At 56.2% G+C, this 21,311-nt stretch overlaps 1 protein-coding gene and 1 long non-coding RNA gene across 13 annotated transcripts in view; one reads left to right on the forward strand and one right to left on the reverse strand.

Annotated features, from left to right (window-relative positions):
* The first annotated feature begins 9 nt into the window (after positions 1 to 9).
* LOC111558293 lies at positions 10 to 21,171 on the forward strand. 3 transcript variants are annotated; one of them, XR_006591262.1, is made up of 4 exons: positions 10 to 1,007; positions 9,971 to 10,129; positions 14,469 to 18,537; positions 18,710 to 21,171. It is a non-coding gene; the product is annotated as an uncharacterized LOC111558293 (long non-coding RNA). The 3 variants fall into 3 exon arrangements; XR_006591261.1 differs by having other exon boundaries at positions 19 to 1,007; positions 14,469 to 15,313; positions 18,383 to 21,171; XR_002739018.2 differs by lacking the exon at positions 18,710 to 21,171 and having other exon boundaries at positions 25 to 298; positions 736 to 1,007; positions 14,469 to 16,704.
* MLXIPL (MLX interacting protein like) overlaps positions 5,435 to 21,311 on the reverse strand; it is a 32,980-nt gene continuing 17,103 nt past the window's right edge. For 4 of the 10 annotated variants that reach the window (XM_011290356.3, XM_045048046.1, XM_045048047.1 and 1 more), the window contains 16 exons: positions 19,855 to 19,961; positions 15,702 to 15,784; positions 15,458 to 15,547; positions 15,133 to 15,177; positions 14,483 to 14,684; positions 14,278 to 14,358; positions 10,569 to 10,738; positions 8,771 to 9,317; positions 8,476 to 8,543; positions 8,251 to 8,398; positions 7,972 to 8,087; positions 7,760 to 7,879; positions 7,468 to 7,595; positions 7,228 to 7,351; positions 6,524 to 6,653; positions 5,435 to 6,214 (listed from right to left, as the gene is read on the reverse strand). In XM_011290356.3, the coding sequence (XP_011288658.2) occupies positions 6,096 to 6,214; positions 6,524 to 6,653; positions 7,228 to 7,351; positions 7,468 to 7,595; positions 7,760 to 7,879; positions 7,972 to 8,087; positions 8,251 to 8,398; positions 8,476 to 8,543; positions 8,771 to 9,317; positions 10,569 to 10,738; positions 14,278 to 14,358; positions 14,483 to 14,684; positions 15,133 to 15,177; positions 15,458 to 15,547; positions 15,702 to 15,784; positions 19,855 to 19,961 (2,278 nt within the window). In that variant the 3' untranslated portion in view covers positions 5,435 to 6,095. Of the gene's footprint in view, positions 6,215 to 6,523; positions 6,654 to 7,227; positions 7,352 to 7,467; positions 7,652 to 7,759; positions 8,088 to 8,250; positions 8,399 to 8,475; positions 8,544 to 8,770; positions 9,318 to 10,568; positions 10,739 to 14,277; positions 14,359 to 14,482; positions 14,685 to 15,132; positions 15,178 to 15,457; positions 15,548 to 15,701; positions 15,785 to 19,854; positions 19,962 to 21,311 lie in introns of those variants that run through there. The other 6 variants (XM_045048045.1, XM_011290354.4, XM_019820575.3 and 3 more) reach the window with 6 other exon arrangements.

Genomic DNA, 21,311 nt, shown 5'->3' on the forward strand with positions numbered 1-21,311 from the left:
GTCTCGCGGGCGGGGCTTAACCGTTGGTACGTCTCGCGGGGCGGGGCCTGACTGTTGGGGCGACCCGCAGTGCAGGGCCCACCCATGGATCGTGCCGAGGGGCGGGGCCTGGCCCTTGTGGGGTCTGGTTTTTGAGGTTGTGCTGTCCCCCAAGCTGGGGGGCGAATTCTGCAGGCTCTGCTGAGTCCTCTCCTTGAGTAATTTACTGATAATTGTTTATTAAAGGCGTTATTCCAGCCATCCCCACAGCGGATCCTTTCAAGGAGCCAAGGCAGGAATTATTACTCCCATTTAACAGGTCTTAACATCAGAGGAAATTTAGATGGGCTTTTGGTATTAATGGAGGAGAGAAAGGGTAGCCCTAGAATTGAAGCATGGAATAATAGCCTCAGCAAAGACCCGGGAGGGGGTGCTCTGGGAAGGCAAGGGCATGAGCAAAAAAAGTAAGTGGTAGATAAGAATGGAAAGATCTGGAGAGCCTTGAGAGCCAGCTGAATCCAACCAGCAGAAAGGAGCCTCTGCTGGTTATTTCAGGGCGAGTTAGGGCAAAACTGGTGTCTCTGGAAATTCTCTGGGAAGATCAGTTGTGTGCCAAAACCAAAGACAGAAGGAAAATCAGGAGGTGTTTGCAAGGATCCAAGAAGGAGATAATAAGGGCCTGGACTTAGGTGGGCTGGGAAGTGGAAAGGAACTTGAAAAGATTTTTAACAAGATATTTGTGTTTTGAGATTATAGATTCACAAGGAGTTGGAAAAAACGGAACAGGAAGTTTCCACGAACGTTCACCCAGTTTCCCCCAATGGTAACATCTTACATAACTATAGTGTGATATCAAAACCAGGAAATTGGCCTGGATACAATCTACAGAGTTCATTCAGCTCTAACCGAAAAGGAGATATTCTGAAAGACTAATTGATAGTATTTTAATTAGACCTGCTTGGACAGAAAGGAAATGTTCCCAGAACAGGGAGCAGTGCTCCATGGGTCTCCCAGCCCTACAACCCAGAGTAAGTACCAGGGTCAGGGATTCCAGATGCAAAGTTTCCATGCCCAACAGGGAACCTCTCCTGAAGTGCAGGCTCTCAGGCCTTTAGAAGGACCCTCTAAGGAGAGAGGATGCTGCAGAGACTAGAGGACAGACAGATACACCCATAGCCTCGGTTGAGGACATAGATCCAGTCAGAGAGCAAACAGAGGGTGGCCTCATTTCCTTCCCTTTTGTCCTTGGAGGTGTGTGTGTGTGTGGGGGGGGGATTGGCATGGACTCAGCTGTGGGCAGTGGTGGAAGCAGGGGGAGGGGAGGGGTCCAGAACATCCTGGGGCTTTTCCTCTTTAATTTGCTACTGAGAACTGTAGCACCAGCCATGAACCACTTTCTCCATCACCTAGAGACAAAGCTGTACTTTTTTTTCCTTTAGGTTATTTACTTTTTTATTTAAGCAGTCTCTACACCCAACATGGGGCTCAAACTCATGACCCCCGAGATCAAGAATTGCATGCTCCACTGACTTAGCCAGCCAGGTGCTCCGACAAAGCTGTACTTTTAGGAGAACGTCCTTTACTCACCTGGGTGGCTTAGAACTTCGGCTCGGGTCATGACCTCATGGTTCGTGAGTTCAAACCCCACATCGGGCTGGCTGCTGTCCACGTGGACCCTGCTTTGGATCCTCTGACCCCTCTCTGCCCCTCTCTGCTTGTGTGTGCTCTCTTTCTCTCTTTCTGTCCCTCAAAATTAGTAAACATTTTTTAAAAAAGTTCCTTCACCAAGCATTTTGCATGTGACATTGATTGATCCGGGAGCTTTGCATTTCATTTAATCTCACATTCCCATCCCACAGATTAGGAAACTGATGCTCTAGGAGGTGCTCATTAGGTGACTTTCCAGGGATCACACAGGGGAAGAGTGACATGGGAACCCATGTAGATCTGTGACTCCAATCTGTTGATGTGGGGGAAAAGGAGAAGAAAGAGTAGGATTCTGTGTACAGCTCGGTCAAGGCTACAAGATTCTTTCACATCAAGAATTTGGTTGATTTTTATAGTGGCCTTTAAGGCAAGTGATGCTATGAAATTAAGCAAATGGAAAGAAAAAAAACAACTAGGCTCAGATCAAGTGATTTACCCAAGGTCAACAAGGAAGCAAGAGAAAGCACTCATTGGGGTGGGTAGTAAACTGAGATGGGCTACACACGTACTCCTCCCACCTTGCCACTGGCCTCGCCACTCGCCACGCCACTCGCCACTCGGTGGGTGGTGATCTGGCCTGGCTCTTACCTCTGGTGTCACAGGGCTCAGCTGGAAGCCAAAGTCAACTTGTGGAAGGACAATCAATGACACAAAGCAGGATTTGGGAAGGCTGGGCAGGTCAGGGAGGGAGCTGTACCGATGAGTTTGGAGGGGCAGTGAGACTTGGCTGTACCTTTGGCGGGGTGGGCATTCAGACAGGGGAGGTGGAAGGGAGTGGCTCTGGCAGCCCATCTGGGTGAGTGTTGCTGACGGCACCAGAGGAATGTGAAGGGAGGGAGGCTGTGGAGAGAAATGAGGCCAGAGAGGTAGCAAGGCCTGTTCACAAAGCACCTTGACCATGGGCCCAGAAACCATAGTGGAAACACAACTTCACAATCTGCAACTGAAGACCCACCTTGTATTGATTGGAGGCCTTCCTACCTGGCCTCTGTGTTAGGCAAAACAATACATTTCTTCCTTTGTTTAAGTAGCGGTTCTTGGAGTATGGACCCTGGACCAGCACCATTAGACATGCAGATTCTTAGACCCCATCCCAGACCTGCAGACTCAGAAACTCTGAACCACCCATTTAACTAACTTGAGTTCCAGGCATATGTTATTTGCAGCTCGAAGCCTCGATTACAGTGGTTCTCACATATTGGAATCACCTTAAAAAAAATGCTAGTGTCTAAACTTCCACCCTGAGGGCTTCTGATTGAATTGGTCTGGACTAGACCCGGCTGTGAAGATTTTTTAAAGCCCTTCCAAGCTATTCAAATGCACGCTTAAGCTCGAGAAGTAGCTCCCAGGGATCCAGCAGGCCAGTACAAGACTGTGTAGGAGGGGATGCTCTGTTGGACGAGGGTGGCGGCTGTGGGGATGGAGGTCAACTGGCCAGCCCTTGGTAACGGATGGCTGTTTTCAGCTTGGACAAATGTCTGGGTGGTGGCACCCTTCCTGGGGATGGGGAACACGAAGAGGACCATGTTTGAGATGGAAGACTGTGGGCTGCAGTCTCAGAAATGATGAGTTCTGTTCCTTGAAGCTAAAGGGAGCTGTGAAACATACAGAGGGAGGGGCCAGGGTGGCAGTTGGATATGTGCTTGAGTAGCTCCCGGGGCAGAGCAGGACAGATGCAGAATAGTGGGCCCTCGGCAGAGAGGGCAAAGGGAATGGTATTACCTAACGCTTGCCACCAAGTGACAAGTGAGCCAGGAAGGGACTGGCCAGGAGGAAAAGCCTCCCACAGCAGGCACTGGGAAGGCACTGTCAGGCAGGTGGGAGAGCCTGGAGAGAATTCAAGAGTCACAGGGAAAAAGGGGTTCAAGAATGAGGTCCAGGGGCCCAGGGGCGGTGGGGGAGTATTGAGGGAAAAAGAGCACTGCAAAGTGGTTGTTGGATTTGGCAACAAGGGAGTCATGTGACCTCAGTGAGAGTGAGTCAGGGCAGGGGTGAGGCTGGGGTGGAAGCTGGCGGAAGGAGACCAAAGACAGGGGGTGAGTGGGAGGGGAGGAGAGAGGGAGAGCAAGTGTAGATAACTTTCTCAAAGGAAAGTGACATCTATTGGGGGGACACAGGGTCAGAAGGAAGTCTTACAGGGACCTTCCTGGAAGGGTGTGAGCGGTGAAAACAGAGCACACTGCTAGGATTTTACCTCTCAGCCACTTCAAACCTTTGTCTGTGGCAACAAATAGCACTCAATGCCTGGGTGCACCTGGTACCTGCACAGTAAAGAGAGGTGACTAGGGGCGCCTGGGTGGCTGAGTCGGACTGAGTGTCAGACTTTGGCTCAGGTCATGGTCTCACGGTTTGTGGGTTTGATCCCTGCATCGGGCTCTCTGCTGTCAGTGCGGGGCCTGCTTTGAATCCTCTGTCCCCATCTCTTTCTCAAAAATAAACACTAAAAGATAATTAGGGGCGCCTAGGTGGCTCAGTCAGTGAAGCATCTGACTTCCGCTCTGGTCATGATTTTGCGGTCCGTGGGTTCAAGCCCCGTGTCAGGCTCTGTGCTGAGAGCTCAGAGCCTGGAGCCTGCTTCAGAATCTGTGTCTCCCTGTCTCTCTGCCCCTCCCCAACTCACACTCTGTCTCTCTCTGTCTCTCAAAAATGAATAAATGTTAAAAAAATTTTTTTTTTAAAGAGAGATGGCTAAAAGCAGAGACTAGGGTCAGACGGTGTGAGTGGGCATCTCACTAACTATATGATGTCGGGCTAGTTAACCTCTCTGTGCCTCAATTTTTCATCTGTAAAATGGGGGTGCTAATAGTAACTATTATGATAACTCTTACGTAGTGTTACATATGCCAGTCACTGCTGTAAGTGCTTTGTATATATTGACTTTGAGATCCTCACAGCTGGCCCATAGAGGTAGGTGTTAATATGTAATAAGTGAGTTAATATATATAAAATGCTTAAAATAGTTGGCACGTAGTAAATGCTAGAGGAGTGTGCAGTTAGTATTGTCGTCGCTATTATGATTCCACATAAATGAGGGAAAGTCAAAGGCCACAGAAGACCGTTTGCTGTTTATATCCTGCAAGCATCTGCAGAAGTTGAGATGTGAGAAGATTCAGACTCCTCCGCCTTGAATCAGCTTCATGAGGAGAGGGATCCAGTGGTGAACAGAATCCCAGCACCAAGACCATCATCTAGGCCACAGTGGGCCCTCAGAAAGGATCTGTTAAATGGCTCCATAGAAGAATCAATGAAATATGGGGACCATTCACCCCAACTCCCCATTTAAAGTATCAGTTCCTTCTAAGACACCCCAACCAAGTGTGTGTCTGCCCTCTACTTGCACATCACTACCCCCAGGGGCAACACATTCTCCTTCTGGATGGCTCCCTGTGATTTCCACTCATGGGCTCGGCTCTGCCCTCTTCCAACTTGGAAGGTGGTAAGCCTTTCTGAACTTTCTCCTGGCCATGGAGCGAGGATTTCCAGGATGAGTGTCTGTCAGCTCTGACCTGGATGACAGCAACAGCCTAAAACTGGCCTCCTTGCTCCTGCCCTTGCCCCATGGTGGCCTCTTCCTGACTCCGCACCCAGAGAGATCCTGTGAAGGCCTTATACCTGATCTTGTCAAACCTCTACTCCAAACCCTCCGGTGGCTTCCAGCTCAGAGGAAAAGCTAAGGTCCTTTGAAGGCCACCTCCCGTTGCCAATTGGCTCTGTCTATCCGTCCCAGTGAGACACACTGACAGTCCCCAACAGTTTTTGTTTTTATTGGTTGAAAATTCTTTACAAAATCCACACACACGCATCCACACGCACACAAGATGCCTGCCCTGGTCTGGCCACCTCCTGCCCTGCTCTCTCCTGGGATCAGACCTTCCTGGCCTCACCCAGGTTTGCCATCCTGCAGCACCCTACCCCCCACTGGGCTACCAGCGGAGGAGCAGAGAATGGGAAGCTCCTTTTCTGTCTCTCTGATCAGAAACAGAGGCCTGTGCCCTATTTCGGGGGGGGGGGGTACAGGGAGGGATGGCGGGGAAACAGGATCATCCCTCTTCCTCCTACAAGCTCCCTGAGTTGTCAGCTTAGGCCCCAAGTATCACAGTTGCTAAGGCCTTGGGATCATCTTCTGGTTGAAGCTTCTCCATCCCCATTTTTCAGACTGGAAAGTGAAGGTCCCAAGAGAGAGTATGAATCCTCCAGGTCACGGTGTTAGTCTCTGGTGGGGCAGGGAATGGAACGCCGTTCTTCCTGGCTTCCAGGAGGTGGAAGAGATTTGGGCCCTGCTAGACCCTCAGGAAAGGGGACAGCCAGGGCAAGGGTCAGGAGGGGAGTGCCCAGAAGTTGTCCCTGGAGCCCAGGCCCAAGGAAAGCAGCCCCTGGGCAGCTGAGTAAGTGGCAGTGTCTGGCCAGCACTATAAAGGTTTGCCAAGGGTGCCCTCTGTGACTGCCCGTGTGGCTTGCTCAGGTATACAGCCTGGATCTGTGAGGATACTGGTAGATGTGCTCAGCTGGCGGAGAGAGTTCAAGACAGCTGGGGAAAGAGAGTGAGAGAGTGAGAGAGAGAGAGAGAGAAAGGGAAAGATACCTCCTGGGTCAGGCCCTCCCCTTGGATGTTGAGGACAAAGGGATAGCGGGGAGATACTAGGTGGCAAGACTGTCAGCCCCTCGTAGGACCTCTGTCTGCAGGTGTCCTGGTAGCCAGTGGACTATCCAGGGTACATAGTGGGATGGCCCAAACTCTAGGCTATTTTGAAGTCGGGCTGGACCTACAGTCTGAGCAGGTGGAACCCTCTGCCCGGAGGCCTGGACATTCTGGTGGGCAGGCAGGTGGCTCACGTACTTGGCCGGAGAGCAGGCAGGGAGCAGTACTGGTCCAGCCAAGCCAGTGAGGTCTGACGGAGGCTCTGCAAGCTTGCTGTGGACACCATCCCATTGAAGGACTCGAACAGAGGCCGAATGAGGATGCTGAACTGGGCCCAGGTCAAGGATCAGGCCTGTTGTCCACCTAGTACCCTCACCCAGCTCACGTGTAGCTCTGACATCTGGGCCAAACAAGGGGAAGGGCCCGGCCACTGTGGCACCTTGAACCTCGAGGCCTCCCCCTATAGCTACCATCCAATTCTGCTCGGCTCCTCTATGCCCTTCCTCTAGCTGGACTATCCCCCCTCCCTGGGCTTCCTGCCCAGGCTCAGCCAAGAACTTAACCAGCTAAGGGAGTGAGAGATTCCATGTCTTCTTTAGGACCGACCCCACTCACATCACCCAGACTTCAGGCTCTTCCGAACTGCCCTCGGAACATTCTGTGGGCGGGGCTGTGTTCCCCTCACCCAGGGGCTCCTCCCTCGGTTGCCCTCTGCTCCCAGCTAATCACTGGACACTCCTGCTGGCCAAGATGCCAAGGGCCTGGAAAGAGGGAGCGGAACCGGGGCCCCTTCCCCTGGGAGCAGCTCTGGGACCCTGCCTGGCCTGTGGCGCTGAGCCTGCAGTCAGACACAGCTTGGTCCGGCTGCGGCGCTCACCCTACCGCTGGCCAAGTAAGGATACCACCCAGAACTTCCAGTTGTGCAGTGTCCGGGTGCGGACATAGTCGTTGAACATGTCTCGCATCTGGTCGAAACGCTGGTGCGTGATGGGCACCCCGGTAGCAGGCAGCTGCTGCTGGCACAGGCTGGGGGGGTACACGGGGCTGGTCAGGGTTTGGGAGTCCTGCCCCTTTCCCCCAAGCCGCACGCGTGCGCACGCGCATGCGCACCCCCCCCCCCCCCCCCCCCTGCTTACACCTACTTAATGGCAGCGTTGAGCTCCTCGATCTGGTCCCGTAGCTGCTGGGCCTCCTCCTGCATGGCCGCCCGCTCCTGCTGCAGCATGGTGATGTACTCGGCCGTCTTCTGCAGTGTGGTTGCTTTGCTCACCTGCAGGCATCCCCAGTGTGGCTCAGGTGCTGGAGGTGGCCCCACTCAGGGGCCCACTGAGGAGGAAACTGGGTGTCTGGGGGGCCCTGGGGCTTGGTCCTGGGAAGGGGGTCTACGAAGGAGCCCTGTGGTTCCGGGGCTGCCGGCCCGGGCTGGAGGCTCACCTTGAGGCTGGGCTGGGCGCTGAGTGTGCTCACCAGCCCGTGCAGGGTGTCAAACCCCAGCTTGATATTGAAGCGCCTCTTCTGTTCTGCAGAGATGTGTGTGATGCGCCGGTTCTCAGTCTTGGGGAGGCAGACAGGGGGGTGAGCCTAGGAAGGAGCATGGAAGGGCCTGGGGGTAGCAAACAGATCTTGGGGTGAGGGAATGGTGCCACCTTGTTGTTGTCTGGACGACCCCGGCTTAGGATGGGTTGAGGGGGAGAGACGCAGACACTCAGGGTCCCCGGGCCTGGAATGGAGTTGAGTTCCCCAGACAGCCTCCGCTCACCACCTGTGGCGGGGAAAGACAGACCCCCAGACAGACCGACACAGGGGAGAGGGGTCCCATTGCCCCTCCCCTCTCATCCTGGCCTCAGATGTGGGCCCCCCTTCTTCCTTCCCCTTTCTCCATCCCCTAGGGACCCCCCTCCCGGATCCCTGCAAGCCCTCTTTACCGCTGTGTGCTGGGGGCGAGAGCCGCTCCGCTTTGGGGACAATCAGGGGCCTGGGAGGTGCCAGTGTGGTTGGGCCTGGAGGGGGCCGGGGTGGTGTGGGGGCCGGGGTCGGGGGTAGGAAGGTGCAGGGGAATTCAGGGGCCGTCTCCTGCAGGGGTGGAGAAGGGCAGAGAGTTGGGGTGAAGCCCTGGGCCCACCCTCACCTCCCAGTGCCCGCCATCTTACCGGGGACCCTGAGGGCCGGAGGAGGGTGCTGGATACGAGTGGTGGTTCCAGGGCTTGCTCGGGCTTGGCTGTGCACAGGCAGAACTGTGAGGGACACTGGGGCCAGCCCTAGCCCCGTCGTCTCCCGAGACCCCATCCCTCCCCTCCAGATAGCTCACTCCCCTTTCGGGTTTGGGGCCCATGTCCCTAATTCCTCGCCACCTCCCCCACAGCTGAGCCCACCCCTTACCACTTCACCCTCTGCTCCCACAGGCTTCCCACTTCCCCTCTGAGGACAGTGCTCTTCCCATCTCACCTGCTGTGAGCAGCTGTGTGAGGCAGGGGTTGTTGCCCCCCACTGGGGTAGTGGGGTTGGCGGTGGCAGGGGCCAATGTTGGGGGGCTGGGCTTCTCCCCTCTAGGGGATGGGGCGGGGGGCTTGCCTCTGGACCTCATGCCTTGGGGCACTGTGAAGTGAGGCCCAAATTGGGGCTCCAGATACCCTGAGGGTAGAAGGTCTATGGGGAAGGGAGCAGGGGCCGGGCCTGGACCAGGCTGGGGGGTAGGTGGGAAGGCAGTGGGAGCTGGCAGTGGGGACACTCCTGGGGCAGGAGGGACAGTAGAGAAGGGGAATCTAGGAGAGAAGAGAGGCTCTTCCTGCAGCAAAGCAGGGGGAGGAGCCATGGGAGGGAAGGCGGGTGGGGGACAGGGCTCTAGACCAGGCCCCTTGGGAAGGGCAGGGTATTGGAAGAGGGGTGGGGGTGCTGGCGGGGGTGGGAGCTTGGGCTTGGGGTCTTCAGGAAGGAGGAAATCAGAGTTCAGGAAGGCACTGGAGTCCAGGGTGCCAGGGCAGCTGCTCCGAGCCTGGTTGGGGGACAGAGAGAGAGCAGGGGAGAAAGCTGGCCTTTGCAGCCACCCAGGCAGGCTCTGGCCCTGGCTGAGGTCTGGACTGGGCACTGGGAGAGAGAGGAGAAATGATCCCTGTTGTCCCCCCCACCTACACACACCAAAGGAAATTGTAACCTAATGAGGGGAGGGAGTGGAACACACTTAGGCACACATTAGGTGTAAGAAAGAGCATCAATCTTCCTGCCCATCTTTTCATTCACCAAATAATGATTCCATCCTACCACCAATCCCTTCGTTCTCCATTCCCCTATTTGGCCTCTCACCTGTGAGCTAACTCATCTATCTCTCCACCAACCTGTGAGGGATAAACCCGTTCACCAATCCATCCAACCCATTCATCCACCAACCCATCCAGACATAATCCATCCACCTATCCACCATCTGTTCATTGACCAGCCACTTATCCAGCCACCACCCTATTCATCTACAAGTCCATCCACCAGCACATGCATCCAACCAACCACTCGCTTACCCATGTGAGCATCCACCCCCATCTACAACCCGTGTATCCATTCACCAACACACCCATCCATCCACACATTCACTCATTCACTTAGTGGCTCAACCATTGGGCAACCATTGACCCTATGCTTCTTGAACTGTGGTAGGTATGGAAGATGCAGCGGTGAGCAAGGCCTAGCTCTTCCAGTAAGGAGCTCACGGTCTGGTTGAGGAGAGAGACCTCTCAGCAATGAACTACAGTAGTGCCGGAACAGTCTGATGACAGAGGGACCTGGCAGCAGAGAGGCAACCACCGAATTGAGCCTGTGAGTTCCGTATCCAAAATGGCAGGTTCACTGTTTCCTTAATGCTCACACTGACCTTTCTGTCTCCGTGTGCTCTCCTCCCATCTGGCTTGCCCTTTACTGGCCTCTTCTGGCCAAACCCAACACATTCACTAAGCCCAGAACCTCGCCTCCTCCAGGAAGCCTTCCCCAAGCACCCCAGTCCTTCGTGGTACCCTGCTTCATGCTCCCCTGCCCTCAGCCTCCCTCCCAGAACCACCTGGTCCATCTCTGCTTCACAACGGTTTCCTCCTCAACTGAACTGCGCCCGCTGAGAGGGCAGAGATGGGGTCTGTCTCCCCCCTCCAGTCCCTCTCAGTTGACCAAGCATAGGAATGAGCACCCAGGAAGTGCCCTGAATATCTCCTGGACATGGGCAGGTGAGCGAGGCACGGCTGAGTGGCGTGGGGTGGGAGCTCACCTGCAGGCGGTTATTCCCTGAGAGGTGGGTCATGCCTGACGAGGCAGGGGGCACCTCTGAGCCCAGGATCGAACTGCCGAAGAAAGGGTCAGCCATGGTGCCAAAACTGGGGGGCTCCGGGAAGTGTGAGGGCGTGGGTGTCTGTGGGGGGCGGTAGCTGGTGAAGAAATCTGTAATTCAACATACAGGGTGGTGGCAGTTAAGGATAGGGCCAGGCGTGGCTGGAGGCAGTGGGAGGAGAGTGGGCCTCGTGCCCTGTCCCCAAGCTGGGCTGGCCTGGCTGGCGGTGAGGTGGGGGTAGGCGGGGGAGGGGGGGCTTCCACAGGAGATTGTGAAATTGAGAGAGTTTCTGTCTCACTCAGGGGAAGCAGCAACAGAGGTTCGGTTGGGATGGGCCTGCGTGGAGGACAGCAGAGGCCGTGTGGGGGCGTGAGCAGGACCCCCGGGAAACAGCCCTCCCACCGAGCCCCACACTCCGCTCATGAGGCCCCCTTCCCTGTCCCAGGCCTGGGCACTCCCCTCTTCTGCTCCTGTTACCAGCCCTGCTGGGGCCAGAGAAAGGGGAGGGGTAATAGAGAGTGCCCTGAAGGGACAGGGGTGGGGTGCAAAGGGGCAGAGGTCCTGGATAGGGAAGAGCCCCGGGGTGATAGGAGTTCAAGGGGTGAGATAGAGGTGAGAGGGGTCAGGAGGTCAGTGGGTCTGCGAAGTTGGCTTGTGGAAAGGTCAAGTGGGGCCTCAAAAGTAGAGCCCAGGAGTGGGGTGGAAGGGCTAAGGGGGTCATAGCAGGGGTCAGAGGGTGGGCTCAGAGCGGGGGCAGGAGTTGGGGGGGGCACTGGAAAGCCTGGAAGAGCTGGCGGGAAGGGTCAGCCAGATTGTCTGAGGTGCGGGTTGTGTAAGCCCCAGGCTATTCTGGTTTTGGGAAGCAGCTGCCTGCGGCCTGACCACATCCCGGGCCTGGGCGCCGCCCGCCCACCCGCTCCCTTCCGGGCACCTTTCTCTGACCCTGACCAGTCTTTGGCCTGCGGCAGCTCCCAAGACCTCCTGGTCTTGTCCTACCCAGCTCCGCTGGCCTTGGATGGGCCCTGGCTCCCCAGGCAGGGGAGCTGGTCAGGCCTCCTCCCAAGAGAAGGAGACTCAGGAGTGGGACAGATAAGACCATGCCAAATCTGGAGCCTGCTGTGTGTTGAACTTGTATATCCATCTTTTTTTTTTTTTATCTTTTCCTTCTTTTTTTTAAAGTTTTTAAAACTTATTTTGAGAGAGACAAAGATAGCATGAGTGTGGGAGGGGCAGAGAGAGAGGGTGAGAGAGAGAATCCCAAGCAGGCTCTGTGCTACCAGCACAGAGCCCGACGCAGGGCTCGAACTCACGAAACCGCGAGATCATGACCCGACCCGAAACCAAGAGTCGGACGCTTAACCGACTGAGCCACCCAGGTGCCCCTAAACTTGTCTGCACGTCTTACGTGACTCTGGTGCCCACCTGTCACTGGAAGGTGGCTCTACATGTAGCATCTATCTGTCTCCCTGTGCGTGTAGCTCTGTCTGAGCCTGTGTGCCTGCCTTGATGTGAGGTGCTTGGCATGTGCATGTCTGCTCTGTGCCTGGTGTGTGTGTGTCTTTCCTCAGCCACCTGATCAGAAAGGATCTTTTTGTCCTACTGTCTCCGTTTAACCAAGGGACTGAGTGGCAGAGAATGAGTGGTCACCGATCCTCTATCCCCCAGCCCCCACAGACTGTGGGTCTCACCACTAGGCCCCCTGAGGCCCAGGCTCTAGAACTAGCCACATACTGGGCCTGCTTCCTGCTCACTGCTGCTGCCTGCCCCCCGGTGCTCAGAAGGGTTCATGCAGTAAGGAGCCCAGCTCGCCACTGAGTCACCACCAACCCCCAGCCATAGTTTACCCTCAGTTGCCCCTCTCCGCTTCCTAGCCCTGGCCAGCCACCCACGGAACCCTAGTCTCCCCCATCCCAAGCTTCTACCCCCACCATCGATGTGCATCCCCTCCCTGAGACCCTCTCCTGCTCCAAGCCCCCTCCCCTTCCTTGAGCACTCCTCACCAAGCCCCCTCCCTCCATAGAGTTCCGGCCTCTTCACTGGGATTCCTCTCAAGCGAAGAGCTCTTGGGGGACAATCAAAGCACCAGCCCCGGTGTCCCTGGTGGTCCCTACCCTCCCTGTAATGGAGCACGAGAGGGGGCCACACTAACCACCTCCTCTGCGTGACCCACACCCCCTATCGTAGGTTGCCCATGCTCACCCCCACCCAGGCAGCCACCCTGGGTTGAGAGAGCGGCTTCTCAGCCCCAGTTTTGGCCCTGGAGCCCGGGGTCCAGGAAGTTTCCTACCTGTGGCAGGGGTGCGTGTGCCCAGACAGGACCGCTGCCCTCCCAGGCTGGTCTGCTCTCAGGGCACTGCCATCAACACTTCTGCCCCCACAGCCCCCACCCTGTCCAGGGCTGAGGCAGGGGTGGGGGTGGTTCCTCATTCCCTAGTTCCCTCCCCACCTCTTGACTGACAGGCCCAGGACCCTGTGAAAAAGGAGTGGAGGGGTCATTGCCACTAAACCTGTATCCCAGAACCCCCCTTTCTCGCCCCGGAGCCTTGGCTAAGGCAAGCCAAGTCTCTATGGCTACCTGACCCCTAGCATGGCTCCAGAATCCCCTAAATGTTTGATTATCGGGGACAGTCTCCAAGATCTATAGCTAAGTAAAAGAAATGATGTAGGAAGAGTGTGTTGTGAAAACAAAAAGAGACATTTTTCCACAGCTGCTATACAGACACGGGTATCTCTGGGAGGACACAAAAACCAGTGACCCAGTGGCCCTGGGGTCAGGAGAGGGAGGCGCAGAAACATGTTACTTAAAAAGTGCTTGGGGTGCCTGGGTGGCTCACTCAGTTAAGCGTCTGACTTCTGCTCAGGTCATGGTCTCGCAGTTCATGGGTTTGAGCCCCACATCGGGCTCACTGTTGACAGCACGGAGCCCGCTTCAGATCCTCTCTCTCCCTCTCTCTCTCTGCCCCTTCTTCACGTGCTCATTTCTCTCTCTCTCAAAAATAAGTAAACATTAAAAAAAATTTGTTAAGTGCTTTACAAGATACAATTCCTGGGATTTTCTTTTTCTTTTCCTTTTTTTTTTTTTTTAAGTTGATTTGTTTTGAGAGAGAAAGAGAGTGCAAGCAGGGTAGAGGCAGAGAGAGAGGGAGAGAGAGAATCCCAAGCAGACTCTGAACTGTCAGTACAGAGCCTGATGAGGGGCTTGAACCCACAAACCACAGGATCATGACCTGAGCCGAAACCAAGAGTCACTGCTCAACCGACTGAGCCACCAAGGTGCCCCAATAAATAGTTTTTAAAGGGAATTAAATAAATAATAAACAGACCCAAACAAATGAAAGTCCCTTTCTCTCCTGAGAGTCCCAGCATCCATTGCTTCCTGGGAGCCCAAAGAGCCCAGAGCCTGAAGCTTCAATGCCCCTGAGCCTTGACCGCTGCTCAGTGTCCAGTCTGGCCCTGCTCTCACCTGAGGCCAAGTCATTTGCATCCCAAGTCCTGACAAAGGGAGACCAGGAAGATCCCTCAGAAATCACTCAGATCATCCACCCTCCCACAGGGGCCTGAGGTCTGGTGGTCATGCTGGGACTCTCCTCACACTGACCCAGCCATGGGCCCCGCCTCCCCTTGCCCCCAGGACAGGGCGCTGCTTCACCTGAGATCTCCATGAAGTCATCCAGGCTGGGCTGCAGGGGTGTCAGGTCCGGCTGGATCATGTCAGCATTGCCCACATAAGCTGGAGGGGGCAGTGGTGACGTCAGGAGCGGCAGGCCGGGTGGACTGGGGGCCACCCACCCCTGGCCATCCTCCCTTGGCTGCCGGATTTTCACAGGCCTCCCTTTGCAGGTGCAGGCCCTTACCGTCCTCAGGGCGCAGCTGCAGGGGCGTGGAGCTGGGCTGAGTCATGGTGAAGAGCGTGTCGGAGATGTCGGACAAAAAGCAGTCCAGGTCCAGAAGCTGCCGCCCGCCAGGCTCCTCCTCTGGGCCCCCGAGCAGCACGGGCACCACACTGGAGAAGAGCTGCTCGCACCATCGCTCCGGTGGTTGCCAACCCCCTTCCGCCTAGGGAGACAGAACCTTCAGCAGCCACGAGAGAGGGACACCGGGGTCTCCCGCTGCCCTTGGCCCTTTCATATGGCCCCCGCCTGGGGGATGAAGTGGTCAGTACATGGCCCTCCTCACCTCTCTCTCTGGAGGATCCAGTTTGCCTACTGGAAGGCTTATGGTCACCCCATTGGCTTTTAACAACTGTCCCCACGAGCTAGACCTGGATGGCCTGCTGAACAGATAAGGGGCCTCTTCCTGTCCCCTATGCTTTTTCTGCCTGGAACCTCAGTTCTTAGGGACTTCCGTTCTCCGATGCTTCCCACCACTTCGCTCAAGGACTTCCCACCCCTCAGGAGGAGAAGGGCTCAATCAACCAGAGGACGGCGGCCACGCCCACTGCCCCCATCGGGTCCGGCCTCATCTCCTCGAAGCTGTCAATTCTCTGGGTCCAGGGAGCACCCACCTGCTTTGGGGTCAGGAGATCCCCTTCCCTGCTGCACTTACGGAGCTGCAGGAACACACAGAGGTGGACAATGGATCCCTTGTCCCTCTTCCATCACTTCCCGCCAAGGCCTCCCCTACTCACAAGCTCCCCCAGATGAGAGGGATGCCGATTCCCCTCTGGAGCTCCTCCGCGCTGGGAGGTAAGGAGGCTGCGAGGGGACCCTCGGCCACACGGTGGCGCTGTCAGCCTGGGTCTTAATGGGAGGCAGGGTCGAGGGGCGTCTCGCCCCGGGCTCTTTCAAGAGAGGCAGTGGTCAGCAACCCCCCCGGGCCCCCCCACTGACCCGCTTCTTGTAGTAGATGCGCCACTTGTGGTACTCGCGCATCACCACCTCGATGCGCCGCTTCCAGTAATTGCCCTCTAGGACCACGGCCTGGAGAGGGCCCGGGAGGGGGCTCAGTGAGACGGGCAGCACGGACCCCACCCCTCACCCGATCCCCATCGGGGCCAGCCCCTCCTGCCCGGCACTAGGAGGCACCGGGCTTGGTAGGGGAGCAGGCAGGCGGGAGGTCCTGCGTCTCAGCTACCTCTGGTTTTCGGTGCTCATCAGCCTCAGGCCCCTGCAGGGGGGTCACGAAGCCACACACGGGGCTCTTCCTCCGCTCCACATCTGAGAGAAGGGGGCCAGGTCAGGAGGGTACCCAGCTCCATCACTTCCCACTCCAAGGGGACTGGGACTCAAGTGCCACGCTAGGAAATCCTGCTTAGACTAAGTACCACCTCCTCCAGAAGTCTTTCTGCCTGCTCCAGCCCTCCCAGAGCTCCCTCTTCAATGGGACCCCGTGAAAGGAACCTCCCACACCTCCTCTGCCCCCCTTGGCAGCCCAGCAGGTGTGCAGGCAATGGTTGCTGAATGGCATCGTGTGATCACAGGAAACGATCTGCTCCAACATCAGACCCTCAGACCAGCAGGCCAGGGCCTGGAGCCCTTGGTGCCCTGCCTCAGGCACTGCCCAAGCTGATGCCAGATAACCACCCCTTGTCCCTTCAGGCCACCTAGCTGAGCCCTTTTGCCACCTCCTCCACTCCCTTCCCTGTCTCCAATCCTGGTCTCTCCCCAGGTTCCTCCTTTTGGGCCCATAAACACATTCCAAGCTCCCCTTTGCCCGCCAAACGTTCCCTTCCTTTGCTTCCCCAACAGGCTAATCTTCTTCCCTTTCACCCCTTTGTTTTGCTCCTTGTTCTGGAAGGTTTGCCACCACTACCTGCACTCCATGCCTCCTGGTCTCCTCTTCACTTCCTGTAACTCAGTACCTGCCCCCAGTGCTCTGTCAAGGCCCTTGTCTGCCCCCCCCCCCCAGGGCCCATCCCTCTGGGCCTCAGCGGTGGAGCACCCCCTCCTCCCTCGACAAGGGAACCTTCCCTTGGTTCTCCTGTTTCCCTGACCATTTTCACTGGTCCTTCTTTGAGGCCCGCCCCCCAACCTCTCTCATCCTGCCTCTTTCTAGGCTTATTTTCCAGCTGCCCACAGAATCTCCATCAGGATGTACCAAATTAAAATTAAAAAAAAAAAAAAAAAAAAAAAAAAAAGGATGTCCCCAAACTGGAAACATCCCTCCCAAGCCTGTGCCTCTGGGCGGCCACTGCTGCCTCCCAGTCACAGGAACTCCCCACTGGCCCCAGCATTCCTATCTAAGTCACTCCGGAGGATGTGTGGCATTTCTTCCACTGTCCCCTCCCCTCCATATTCAATGCCACCCTGGCCTGATGTCATTTCTCACCCGGACCTCCCTGACTCCAGCCTCACCCTCTCCAGCCCATCTTCCTGTCATGGCCTGGAAGTGCAGAAACCCTCCATGGTTCCCTAGACCTCCAGGATAAAGTCCACACCTCTTACCTTGGCTTCCAAACCCTCCATGACTGGCCTGTCGGCTTCATCCCCCTTTTCACCTCCTTCATAGGCCCCACCTTGAAGCCAAACGGCTTTTCCCCACCACAGCTCACCTTCCGGTGTTATTCTACACCGCCCTTCCCTTCCCTCCTCTGCCTCACCCACACCTGCCCACCCATCAGGATTGCCCAGGGCCACCCCTCTTCCAGGAAGCTTCCCTCCTCTGAAACCCCGTGGTCTTATCTGCCTCGCTCTCCACTTGGCCTTGGCCATTTCTCTGCATGCTGGCCTCCCTGCCGGGAGTAAAAGCAGGAGCTGTTGCCCTTTAGACTGAAATTCCTGAATCTGGAGCAGAGCTTGGCACACAGTAGGGCTTCCAAACCTTGGGCTCCCCAAGCGGTGACTTTTTCCACCTTAGCCCTCAGCAGACTTCCTCTCAGACAATTGACAGACAAGGGGGACCACCCGAACGTGACACTTATTGGGACCTTCAGCATCATTTACAAAGTTCTGTCCTAAAGGACATTCTCCCAAATGATCCCCATGAGAATGGGAGGGGGAGTTTGTCCTGGTACCTGAGCGTGACTGGGAAGACAAAGGGATGGGCCCTCGGGTGTAGGGACTCCCTGGGGTTAGAGCAAGGAGGGTCTCAAGAGAGTGGCTGTCCTGGCTTCCCAGATGAGGAGATGGGCACTAGGAAAGAATAAGTTTGTCCAGGGTCCCCAGAGGGTCAGGTCTGAGCAGGCCTGGCTGGGCTTTTCCTCCCCCACCTTGGGGACCCTGTGCTCCAGACAGAAGGGCAGTGACCATGTGGCTCCTGGATCTGGGGTAGGCTTTATTCAACACCAATAAGTTCACCCATTCAGGCAACCACCTGGCCCCTTGCACCTAAGCTGTGACAGATACTGGGACAAGGAATCGGTGGATAAATCGGGGCGCTCAAGCTTAGTTGGAGAGATAAGGAAAGCACACACAGGACACAAGCTAAAGCAAGGTGGGGAGCCTGCCATGAGAGGTGCACAGTGCCCTGGGTGCTCAGAGGACACCAGGATTTGGGGGTGTGAGAAAGGAGGGGATCCTGGAGGCCAGGAGCCTGCAGAGGGGTGGCAGGTTCGAGGGGATGAGCCAGGCAGTCCTCTAGCTGGCCCCACCCCTCTCCCTTTCCTGAAGCCCACCTTCAAACCCTCAGTGCTCAGGGAGAAGGCGCGTGCTGACATTTGTTTCATGCCTGCCGCGTGCTGTTACTATCATCACAAAAATATCATCACCTGCGGGGAGCCCTTGTGCGTGTCAGGCCCTGTGCTGAGATATGAATGATCTCCCTGAAGACTCACAGCGAACCTCAGAGCGGGACCTACTGTTATTCCCACTCTGCAGATGAGTGAGCTCCGGCTAAGGAGGCTACGGACTCTCCCAAGGTCACACAGCTGCGGCATCCTAGAACTTGACTCAACCCGCCTCTGCCTGACACAGAACGTGGGGTGCTTCCAGCAACTCGTGCAATAGCTGGAGACCAGGGTCTGCCTGTCTGGGTGAGGGCCCTGGGTGGCATCAGAAATGTCTTCTGCAGAGAGAAGGATCTGCACCCCATCCAGCTTCGTGGGGAAGGGTGGAGAGCGCAGAGGTGTGTGGAGGGGTGGGCAGTGACTCCCTCTGGCCTCTCAGCTTCCTGGTCTGAGTAGGGCCCATCCTATGTGTTGTCAGGTGAGGACTGGAAGCCAGCCAGCTCGGAGCAGTAGAAGGAGCATTGCGTTCAGAGTAGGAGAGCCCTGGACTTCCAGCTAATCACAGTTCTGCTTCTTTTATGCTCCATGACCCTGAACAGGTTACTGGCCTTCTGGGCCTTACTTGCTCATCCATAAAATGGGAGTGATAATATCTATCTGCCAAGGTTGCTAGGAAGCCTGAAGTAAGATGATTTAGGGAGCACTGGGCACATAGATAAATAGAAACCAGAAAACCCTCCCTCTCTCTGCTTGGATGGAATCCAATGGAGCCAGGACAGAGAATACTGAGTATGGTCCCTCCTGGGCTGTGTGTTCCCAGCTCAGGGAAGCCTTTGATCAAGTGGGACTTGGTTGACCTGGACAAGGTCCCAACCCAGGGCCGACTGGTCTGAGGCCGCTCAGCCTCTGCTGCTGGGCCGTGGTGGGTGGGTGGGTCTCATATCCCCAAATGAATGACCGTGACCTCCTCAAGGGCATCTCAGATTCAACCATCATTTATTTAGCATCAGTTCTGTGCCAGGCCCATTCATACTTGTTATCACCATGCCAACCAGGAAAAGTAGGGCTACTGGTCTTATTTTATAGATAAGGAAACAGATTCAGAGAGGTTAGTCACACGGCCTGCAGTCACACAGCCGGCAAGGGCAGAGACTGGGGAGGAAAGCAGCTCTGGGTAACTCCCAAGTCCGAAGCCCCCTCCACTGTACCACATGGCCTCTCTGGCCCCTTGTCCCCAGTCTCCATGGGGGCACCTGATGGGGGTTCAGTGAGGACTTTAGTGAAAGGCTGGTGGAGACCCAGGCAGGATCCTTAGCTTCCCCATTCGCAATGTGATGCCATTGGCCTAGCCAGCATCTAGCACGTCTTTCCACCCTGGCATCTGGAGCACTGACTATGCTGACGGAATGCAGAAAGGGTCTTGAACTGCCCTCCAAATCTCTGCCCACCTTAGGATTCCAAGGGGTGACCCCCGCTGTGCCTAGCATCCCAGGGCAGAGTACCCTTTGGGACATGTTCCCCGAGACTCTGGGGGTCAGATGCTGGTGCTGGCCCTAAGGGGGTTTCCTGGGCACCTCCCACATGCAGCCCCCCTTGCTGGCGAGGCCCATGGTGCCCACTCACACTGGATATACCAGGCCCTCCAGATGGCGTTGTTGAGACGGATCTTGTCCCGGCAGAGCAGCTTGAGGCCTTTGAAGTTCTTCCACTTGGGAGACACCAGCTTGCCACTGTCAGAGGGAGAGGGCTGGGTCAGGCGGTTGGACAAGGGGCAGCTCAGGGAGGCCTCCTGCAGGGCTGGCTCCCCACTCTTCCCATGCGCTGGTTACTCATCCATGCTGGGCAAGCTGAGGACTCCCCTGCAACCCCACAAATCCTGCCCCTCACTCTGCCTGAAATCCCTACCCTGAGAGTCAGGCCTTTAAAAAACCCTCCCAGGTCCCTGCTCCAGGCTGAGCTGCTCGTTAACCTACCACCAGAACTAAAACCAGGCTGAAACCTGTTTGTCAGCTCCTTCCTCAGGACAATAATACCATGGCCTCATGGGCATCCTTTTCTTAGGCTGGCTAGGGAGGGTTCTCAGAGCCATTTCTTACAGAGGGAAACTGAGTGCCTGGGAGGGAAAGGGACATGCCTAAGGTCACATGGTGGAGACTGATTCAGGCCCTGTGGCCTTTTCTCCACCAGTTTCACTGGCCCTCTTCGGCCTCCTCCGGGGATGGGTAAGGTGTGCCTGGGTGAGGAGAGAATCTCTTCACTACCAGTGGCTTCCAAGCAGCCAGCTGTTGCCTTTTCCCGGCCCTTCTGGTGTCTGCCCGCTCCAGAATCCCAGGATGGCAATCCCAGGATGGGGTGCACCCCTTCTTAGGGGCGTGTGCAAAACAACAGCCATCAGGCCCCAAAGGAAGGCAGCTGGGATGGTGGAGTGGTGGGCAGTGGGGAGGCAGCACCCTTACCCCAGCCCTCACCCTGACCCTAATCCTAGCAGTCAATGAAATCCACTCTCGCAATGACTCTCCAGGTCAAGATGTGCTAGGCACAGGCCAGTCTGCTACCGCTAAGGATCTGACCTAGGAGGTCAAGATGCTCAGAGTCTAGACCCCCACTGATCCCTCCCTCCTCCCTCCCTCCTCGTGGTCCACAAGCCAGGGCTGTATACGAGTCCCCTCTGGCCCATCTCCTCCAACCCTTGCTCACATGGAAGGCTGAGGCCTGGGGGACACCAGGCCTGCCTTCTCCCAAGGCTTCTCCCTCATCGTGGGGGTGATGGGTAGGTGGGTGGCAATCTGACTCCTACAGCCCCTGAAACGCATGGGTCACCAGGTCTCTTCTCCTCTCTGGTCTCCAAGCTCCTGTGTTTGTTTTGGGGTATGGAGTGGGAAGAGCTGCCACCCCAGGGTACCACAGGCCTCATTACCCAAATAGAGTACATAGCCCATGCCTGCTGGCTGGCCCTCTCCCTCCTAAGTTAGATAAACACCATCTGTCTCGAAGGGAGACTTGGGTGGGGTGCACTGATACCTCCTGGGCCAGCTTCTTTGGCACCTGGGGGGACTCCTGAGTTTGTTGCTTCTGCCTGT

The sequence above is a fragment of the Felis catus genome, chromosome E3 (assembly GCF_018350175.1).
Source record: "Felis catus isolate Fca126 chromosome E3, F.catus_Fca126_mat1.0, whole genome shotgun sequence".
Taxonomy (NCBI): Eukaryota; Metazoa; Chordata; class Mammalia; order Carnivora; family Felidae; genus Felis; species Felis catus.